The sequence below is a fragment of the Oreochromis niloticus genome, linkage group LG2, assembly GCF_001858045.2.
Source record: "Oreochromis niloticus isolate F11D_XX linkage group LG2, O_niloticus_UMD_NMBU, whole genome shotgun sequence".
Classification (NCBI taxonomy): Eukaryota; Metazoa; Chordata; class Actinopteri; order Cichliformes; family Cichlidae; genus Oreochromis; species Oreochromis niloticus.
In genome coordinates this window covers 877327-886648 of record NC_031966.2, presented here as the reverse complement: position 1 = coordinate 886648, position 9322 = coordinate 877327, and the positions used below count along the sequence as shown (strand labels likewise).

General features: G+C 52.9%; 1 protein-coding gene across 1 annotated transcript; it reads right to left on the bottom strand.

Moving 5' to 3' along the window:
* Positions 1-6656: 6656 nt before the first annotated feature.
* LOC112842478 (proline-rich protein 36-like) lies at positions 6657-8558 on the bottom strand. Its single transcript, XM_025899147.1, has 3 exons — positions 8086-8558; positions 6863-7861; positions 6657-6750 (listed from the first exon to the last, which is right to left on the bottom strand). The coding sequence occupies exons 1-3, from the start codon at positions 8556-8558 to the stop codon at positions 6657-6659; spliced, it is 1566 nt and encodes a 521-aa protein (XP_025754932.1).
* Positions 8559-9322: the final 764 nt, after the last annotated feature.

Here is a 9322-nt window from a genome sequence, read left to right as displayed (position 1 = left end):
ATAGAGTGATGCAGTGATGTGTCAAATGCATTAAATCTAACAAGCCTAATAAGAAAGTAGAGATATGTGTGTGTAATCAGTGTTAATGACAAAACGTTTTCATCATAGTTTTCATCACAAAAAAAAAGACAATAACTCAATAAAAACAAATGCACAAGGACAAAAACTCTGATGACACGTATTGACCCCTTTATTGACAAGTAAAAATGACATGAAGATGTTCTGGAGTGACGAGATCCAATCAGAATGAATTAAGTTTATAGAGAGGCGGGATGAGTTTGGAAGTGATCCAATCTGAAGTAATCTCAGCAAAGTCAGATGTGCACAGTTTTATTTGCCACTGACAAACAGGATGGGATATCCACGCTCTTTGGTTCTGTCCACCAGTTCAGAAGTTTTGGCGCGAGATATGTGAAGACTTATCAAAGTGTCTGAAATGTAACATTCCAACTTCCCCTTTAGTGTGTTTGTTGGGCAGCTTAGATAATGTCACTACAGAAAAGAATATAGCCCATATGGTTTTCACTGCCCTATGCATAGCCAAGAAAACAGTTGTGGGATTATAACCCGTAACACAGTCCTCATGAACTGGAAAAATAAAAATAATCTTAATTCTAACCAATATAGAAATTATCTATTAGATTACATTAGTCTTGATACAGCCTCTGCCACCACATCAGATCAATTGCTCTGGGCTCCTTTGATCAGCTCCATCACCTAGTGGGGGTGGGGGGGTCATAGTTTGGTCCCACCTTCACTGTTGTGATTGGTGTGGGGGTAGGGAAAGGCTTAGGGTGTCGGGGGGTTCCCCAGGAGCATCTTCCTTGGGGGGCTCAACCCGGGGTAGCGATCATGGCCTATTAGGGGCTCTGTTGGCTCTTAGGTGACGGTTTCCTCGTGGCTGCGTGCAGCGGGGCTAGGGGAGGGTCTGTGCTGACGGACGTGGGTTACTGACCTGGTAGCCTGGCTGCCCCTGAGTGGGTCCGGGATGGGCGTGAGGTTCTGGGGCGCTCCGTCTCTGGGCTGGGGCCCTGGCTGGGCCTCGGGGGCTTGGGTCCTGGTTGGTGTGTTGCCGGGGTTGTGGGCGGGTGGGTGTATGGGGGCCCAGCCCTGGCGCAGGGTGCCGCCAGTGTATCGAGCCACCTGGGGGGCTCTTCAACTGGTGGGGGAGGTTGTCACATCTTGCAGGAGCTTTCCTCTCTTCAGGAACTCACTCTGCAGGAGGGGGAGATACAGGAGAGGTGGAGGAAGAACTCAGCCTGGGCGTCTATTGTCTTGTGTAGTCTGGAAGATGAGTGGATGATGGGGTGGGTGCAGTTTTCTCTGTGGTGGGGTCGGGTGGGCTGTCCCGGGCTCTATGGGGGCGGGTGGCGCTGCTGCACTGGGCCCCGGTCCGGATGGGCCTGGGCCCCCTTTCCCTGGCGGGTTCCAGAGTATGGGGGTGCCTACTGGGGTCAGCGGGGGAGCTGGCCCCAGGGAGGGGTCACTTGCCCCTCGCTTCCTTCCCTCCCCATCTCCAGCTGCCTCCCTCTTCCCGCTCCACCACAATCACCCACACATGCAGGGCCTTGGGGTAAAGGTGTGTCACCAGGGTACAGAGGAGGCATTCCCCCCCTCTGTCCCCTTCTGGCTGCCTGTGCCTCAATTTTATCTCACAACTTAGACATTCACATTACTCACACTCTCATTATACATACATATAGGACCTTGGGGGTGGGCACGCTACACGGACTCCAAATTACCATCAGGGTGTACACCTCACCCCTGGCGTCGTTGCCCACCTCTCAATTTTAAATACACGTAGACATTGAGGGCTATAAGGAGGGGCTATGCGCTTACCTGCTGCTCTCTGGCAGGTAGCTCCATGCCCTCCTGGGTTTTAAATGCACCTTAGAACACACATACATCAACACTACATATGAGCGGGTGGAGGGAGGTTTGGAGTCTTCTCACATCCCTGTTCTCTGCGGCCTGCTGGAGCGGGGGGGGGCTGGGAGGAGGAGTTGGCCGTCCGACTGGGGTCTGGAATGTGGGGCCTCCCTGCTGCTGCGGAGTCGGGGCGGTCTGCTTCTCCCCACCGCAGGGAAAAGGGTAACACCACCTGGGTCTGGGTGCAGTTTCCCCCTCTAGGGGCAAGGGGACCTAGACCTGGGGCGTAGAGTACGCTTGGGGAGTGTGATTGTGTGTACAGTGTCTATTTATGTCTGTCTCCATGTTGGGTGAGTGTTGAGTAATTGCATATGAGAGCATGAGGGTGGGAATGGATGTTTGTATCTGTGTGTGCCTGTATGTCTGTGTCTATATGTCAGGTTGGGTATCAGACGCCACCACTCTGGGGACATCTCAGGCCCTCCAAGGTTTGGAGGCCTATCTCCCCCCACCACTTCCCCTGCCGGTGGCGGACGCCCTCAGACATCGGTGCGTTGGTGGTTCTTTGTGTCCGGGGATGGGCTTCCAGGTACACATCGGCTCACTCCTTGGTGGCTGCTTATCGGGGCCTGGAGCCTGGGGCTCGCTCGGGCCACTTCGGGGTTGGGGTGCCCTCGGCCTCTCAGCCTGGGGCTCGGTCACTCTGGCACAGCTGGCTGCCGGCGGAGCTCACGGGCACGTCACTGCAACCCCCCCGGCTAGTGCTGCACAATAATGTTTAATATTTAGTATTTAGTGTTATATTCCCATATATCATCGTGATGTTGTTTATTCTATTACTCTCGTTTTCTTCTGCTTGTTTTCTTTTTTCTTTCTCAACAGGTGATCCAGGTGATCGACATATGTATTTTTTGTCTGCTTATTCTGTTGGTTTTTGGTTTTTGCCCTTTTTCCCCATCCCTCTTCTCAGCTGTTTTTCTTTCCCTCTTTCTTTCTCCCAGTCAAGTCTGTCCCGTATTCAGCAAGTGAAAATAAAATAAACAATAAAAGGTGAAAGGCAAGGCTGGGATGGTCCATTTGGTAAAGTAAATCCGTTGGGCATCTTTCTTCGCCTTTAGACAATAATTCTGATGGCAAAAGAGCCAAACGGGACAGGCAAAAGAAAAGAAAAGAAAAAAAAGGACAAACAGGATGGGAGGGGGGAGCTGCCATGCTCCGACACAACGTCAACTCTTGGAAGGAAGACAAGCGTAAACACATGGACACGTTCTGCATTCGAGGTCAGCTGAATGAACTTTCGAGTTAGTCTGATGATATTTAGTTAACTAAAACTGGACTCAAACTAAAAGACATTAGAACTGAAATATGACTTTAACAAAAAGACATTTTAGTCAAAGACTACAACTAAAACTAAATCCAAATTATCACTGGTGGAAATGAACCAGGATTCACCTTTAATGGTCAGTAACATTCAAAGTTCAAATGGTGCCCCATTACCTACTGACTCGAGACAAACTGCAGTTCATGGAGAAGGAAGAGAGTGAATTTGAGTCACACTAACCTAAACCCATGTGCAGATACAATCGTTCAATGGAAATCATCCCCTTTTTTCGTTACTGTCCATCCAATGTTCTTCCCTGACCGCATCACTGCTTTATTTCTTTGTACTTTTCTATCTGATGATAGACCAGAGATGATTCCCGCTTGGTGCCATGGAAGAATTTTACTCATCCATCTGAAGAAGCTGTGATGACACTGGCCTCATCCTGTCACACAGAGCTGCTCCTGTGATGCCCAGCTTTGCCAGGATAGCATAGGAATCAGCAACAAGTTCAGCCTAACCAGTGAATCTTTCCCACACTGGGAAATAATAATCCTGCTAAGTGGCCACATGTAGGTGAATATCAGCTGTAGGTTTTCATGATTAAGCTGTTTGACTGATCGTGTAAAAGCAAACATTTTACAAATCAAAGACAGCTTTGAGTCAGTGTCTGGAGAGTGGATTTTCAGGTTCTTATATTTACTATTCTCTGTTTGTTTCTGGTATTTCTGATGTCTCCTGGTCAGGTTCATTATGTTATCGTCCAAGACCTTCTCAGTCTGAGCTTTGCTGTCAGGGTTTTGTTAATAGTTTATGTTTTGTTTCAGTTTCTCTCCCTGTCTCTGTGTTACCTTTCCTTTTCTTATATCACTTCCTCTTTTATTTTGATAGTCCTTTGGCCCTTGTGCATAGGTTTACACCCCCCCGCCCCCATCTGATTCTTGCTGATTAATGTCACTTGTTTTCCTCAGCTGTTTCTTGTCCTTCTGCTTGGTCTTTAGTGTGGTGAAAGCCCCAGCTTGCCTTAGCTTACTTAGGTTGTGTTAAAAGAATGATGCCATATAAGGCACAGTAAACAGTTTTTAACATATGATACGACTGGACTTTGTTGTCAGCTACCTTCTTGGACTTGAAGGTTTGCACTTTGCTTAATGAATGCTGTACAAGCATTGCGTCTGTGTTGTTTCCCCTCGGTCTCCCTGCGTCTCTCCGTCTCTCTGTGTGTATTTCCCCGGACCTCCCTGCATCTTCGTTTCTGGTTTGTTTTGTTAGTTTTACCCAGTTTAGGTTCCAGTTTCATGTTCCCAGTGCCATTGTTGTTTGTATTTTCTTTTGTTTAATAAATACTCACCTGCACCTGAGCTGCTGCATTTTGGGTCCTAATGTATTCCACACGTCTGCCACACCGGACGTGACAGAACGAACCAGCCAGCATGGACCCAGCAGCTTGCAGCCCTTCGGAGGAGCTAAGGGATGACATCATTTTCACCGTTGAGAATCTTCTCAGCCTGTGGCTGGAACATCCCCCAGAGGAGCTTCGTCGCGCTGTGGAAACACGCCTACAGCGGCTCTTCTCTGGTCTTCCGTGGCTGTTTGGCTCACTCTCTCCGATCACACAGGCCTTCCTCCAGCACACACCTCACCTGCTCTCTGCCACTCCTGCCTCGCTGCCCTGACTCGCCGGATGTGATCTTGCCCGGCCTGTCGGAGCCGTCTGTGGGGAGGAAACGTCGATCGCGCCGCCGGCGCGCCACCCCACAGCCGGACATTCGGACTTCTAATTCGCCGGCTGTGGTGAGTGAGGACTCTTTTTCGGACTATGTGACTGTTCATTCAGGGGCTGTGTTTTGTGCAGCGGATAGCAGTACGAACTGCTTAGCGCCTGCTCAGCTACCTTCAGTTCAGTTAGCTGCTCAGCAGCCACTCTCGGCTCAGTCAGCTGCTCACTCGCTCTCCACTCAGGCTCCAGTGTCAGCTGCTCACTCGCTCTCCACTCAGTCTCCAGTGTCAGCTGCTCACTCGCTCTCCACTCAGTCTCCAGTGCCTCCAGTGTCGCTTTCAGTTCAGTCTCCTGTTCCTTCAGTGTCGCTTTCTGTTCTGTCTCCGGCGCCTCCAGTGTCGCTTTCAGTTCAGTCTCCTGCGCCTCCAGTGTCACCTGTAGCTCAGGTCCCTGCGCCTCCAGTGTCACCTGTAGCTCAGGTCCATGCGCCTCCAGTGTCACCTGTAGCTCAGGTCCCTGCGCCTCCTGTGTCACCTGTAGTCCAGGCTCCTGTGCCTCCTGTGTCACCGTTACTCGTAGTTCAGGCTCCAGTATTACCAGGTTCACTCGTTCACTCCATGCAGGGAGAAAGTCTTATTTTTACTCAGGGTGCGTTTCAAGGTTTCGCCGCGATTGGCACAGTTTGCCACTCCAGGGCTTCCCCAGAGGCTAGGTCTCAGTCCCCAGCTGATTCTGGACCCCTGAATTTTAAGCAGCCCCCTGAGAACTGCACCATGTCAGCGTTGCCTGGGCAGAGTGTCAGGTTTTGTGTGGAGGCGAGGAAGAAGGAACCCAAACGCAGGACTCGCAGGTAGGTGAAGACTGGTGAAGGTTTATTATAAGGAATGGATGAACAGATGGAGAACTGACACTGACTGGCTGGACAACTGAATGGCTGACTGAACTGAGGGAACACACGGAAAGGACAACATCACACGAACATCAATGACACGACACTGGACTGGTTGAACTGAGGAACATAAATACACAGGCTGGGTGATGAGTGATTAGAAACCAATGAGTACACAGCTGAACATAATGAGCTAATGGTACATGGGAAGAGGACAGAACATAATGCACACAGACCAAGGCTAACACAATAAAACAGGAAGTGAAACAGGCAGAAGATAAACAGTGAACGTGAACTGAAAATACTGGGTCAACGACCCAGAAACCCTGACAGTACCCCCCCCCCCCTTCAAAGGCCGGCACCCGACGGCCAAAAGAAAGAAAAACCAGAACAGGGCGGGCGGAGGGGGCCCAGGACGGAGGGACGGAGCCCAAAACAAAGACAGTTCAGGTGGACGGCCACGTGGCCGGTGGCCGAGACGAGTCAGTTCAGGTGGGCGGCCACGTGGCCGGTGGCCGAGACGAGACAGTTCTGGTGGGCGGCCACATGGCCGGTGGCCGAGACGAGACAGTTCTGGTGGGCGGCCACGTGGCCGGCTGTGACGCTGGAGATGATCTGGTGGGCGGCCGCGAGGAATACGGCGGCGGCCACCGAGCAGGTCCGGTGGGCAGCCGCGAGGAAGATGGCGGCGGCCACCGAGAAGGTCGGGCCAGCGGGCGCGGAGGCCCCTGGCTGAGGAGCGGCCGGGCCAGCGGGTGCGGAAACCCCTGGCTGAGGAGCTGGGGCGCTCACAGCTGGCTCTGGATGCTGTGGCTGCAGGTCCGGGAACTGGAATGGATGGTGAATGAGTGACTGGACTACAGAAGGCTGGGCGACAGAAGGCTGGGCGACAGACTGGACAGGCTGGAGGACGGGCGACTGGGGAACAGGAAAAGACTGGAGAGGACGAGACTGGAGGACAGGAGACTGAGCTATAGAGGACTGGAGGACAGGAGGAGACTGGACTACAGACTGGACAGGAGGCAACTGGACTACAGACTGGACTGGAGCAGGCTGGACTGACTGGACTGGAGCAGGCTGGACTGACTGGACTGGAGCAGGCTGGAGAGCAGGTGAGTGAGATACAGGAGACTGGGCTGGAGGCTGAACGGCAAGCGAATTAACTGACTGGAGTGGAAGCTGAACAGCAGACGAGTGAACTGACTGGAGTGGAAGCTGAACAGCAGGCGAGTGAACTGACTGGAGTGGAAGCTGAACAGCAGGCAAGTGAACTGACTGGAGTGGAAGCTGAACAGCAGGCGAGTAAACTGACTGGAGTGGAAGCTGAACAGCAGACGAGGGAACTGACTGGGCTGGAGGCTGAACAGCAGGTGAGGGAACTGACTGGGCTGGAGAGGCTACTGGATGAAGAGAGGTTGGTGAGGCTACCGGCTGTGCTGGAGTTGGTGTGGCTAATGGCTGAGCTAAAGACTGAATTACTGAAGGGGATAAAGCTACAGCCTGGGCCAGTAAAGCTGGTCCCTGAGCAGGGGACACCTCAGCTAGCCTAACCAGGGATAGTGCGAGGGCGTGAAAGGCTGGATCAGGAGGTGGATGAAGTGGTGGACTGATGGGTAAGCAGGCTAGCTCTTCCGAGCCTCCAGAGCATGAGGGCACTGGCTGGAGAGCCTCGGCTGGGCCTCTGGGATGGTCGGGTTGGATTCTGGCTGCCCTCAGCCTAGGCGCTGGGACAGGCACAGGGGGTGGCTGGACACCAGTCACCCCCACCCGAGAAACAGGAGCGGGTGTGGAGGTATACTGGGTCACAGCTGCCCTCGTCCTGGGAGCTGGCACAGGTGTGGGTGTAGGCTGACTGATGGAAGTGGAAATACTGACTGGGAGAGTGATACTGTCAGGTTTAGGTGACTGGGTATTTTTAACAGTGGCCTGAGCTGATGAAACCGGAACAGGTTGACAGGTGGACGAAGGAGCAGACTCAGATAAAACAGTGCTAGAGTGACCAGGCTTAGGGTTTGCATACACAGGGATGGTAACAGATTTATCAGAGGTTGCTCTGGCCTTTCTGCCATCACCATTTACAGTCTTTAGATGAACAGTCTTCGGGGGTGTTGAAGCGCGGGTATGGGCCTTAATGAATCCCAGCTCAGAGGGAGCAGAGCAGAAAAGTTCTTCCCAGGCCACATTGTCCTCTAGGAGGGAAACTCCCCATGAATCAGTAGTGAGTCCATTGTGCGTTTTAGGTGAATAATTAGATGAAGGGTGTGGAAAACAGTCACTGGAACTCACCGCCGGGAGTTGATCAAAATGGTCCATATTATGGCGGCGTGTGCGCCGCTTTCTCCGGGAAGAGGAAGCGGCCGGGGTAAACAGATGAGCCTCTGGCGCGGTAGCCTCCGTTGAGCCGAGGTGGGAGGCGTAGCTGCTGTGCCGTGGCGAGGTTGGAGGTCCGGCGAATGTGTGGCAGGTGTGTTAGCGAGGAGCGGAGCGGCGAGAGAGGGAGCGGCTGAAGCACGGCGTGAAGCGCCCACTGTCTGTGGCAAATGCTCCGGTGCAGGTGAGGCAGCAGGTGGGGGAATGCAGCGTCTCCGAGGCCCGCCCAGAGCCAGGCGAGTCCCCTCGAAGACGTGCTCTCTCTCCACGAAGAGCCGCTGTTTTCCCCTGAGCTCCTCTGCCCAACGGGAAAGCGCTGCCTCCTGCCGCTCATAGAGGTCAGAGTCCGCTGGGTTCCAATCGTGTCTTCGTGGCACGGGTCGTGTCATTCTGTCAGGTTTTGTGTGGAGGCAAGGAAGAAGGAACCCAAACGCAGGACTCGCAGGTAGGTGAAGACTGCTGAAGGTTTATTATAAGGAATGGATGAACAGATGGAGAACTGACACTGACTGGCTGGATAACTGAATGGCTGACTGAACTGAGGGAACACACGGAAAGGACAACATCACACGAACATCAATGACACGACACTGGACTGGTTGAACTGAGGAACATAAATACACAGGCTGGGTGATGAGTGATTAGAAACCAATGAGTACACAGCTGAACATAATGAGCTAATGGTACATGGGAAGAGGACTGAACATAATGCACACAGACCAAGGCTAACACAATAAAACAGGAAGTGAAACAGGCAGAAGATAAACAGTGAACATGAACTAAAAATACTAGGTCAACGACCCAGAAACCCTGACACAGAGCCAGTGCTCAGTGCATTGCCAGTCGCCTTTGTGTCAGCTAGTGGACTCCATGACTGCTGGCTTAGTGATGGCTTCTGCTGGAGGGTCCGTGGGACCGCTCCGGTCCTCATCTCGTGTCTCCGCTGGAGGGTCCGTGGGACCGCTCCTGCCTTCGTCTCGTGTCTCAGCTGGAGGGTTCGAGGGACCGCTCCGGCCTTCGTCTCTTGTCTCCGCTGGAGGGTCCGAGGGACCGCTCCGGCCTTTGTCACCTGTCTCCGCTGGAGGGTCCAAGGGGCCCGTCTGGCCTTCGTCTCCAGTAGTTGCTGGAGGGTCCAAGGGATCCGTCCAGCCTG

What these genes read in the sequence shown, in the direction of transcription:
- LOC112842478 (XM_025899147.1), bottom strand. Translation starts at nt 8,558, where the DNA reads ATGACACGACCCGTGCCACGAAGACACGATTGGAACCCAGCGGACTCT. An exon ending in ATTTTGATCAACTCCCGGCG is followed by an intron (nt 7,862 to 8,085) that starts GTGAGTTCCAGT and finishes TGGTGATGGCAG; the next exon opens with AAAGGCCAGAGCAACCTCTG. An exon ending in GTCCAGCCTGCTCCAGTCCA is followed by an intron (nt 6,751 to 6,862) that starts GTCAGTCCAGCC and finishes CCTGTCCTCCAG; the next exon opens with TCTCGTCCTCTCCAGTCTTT.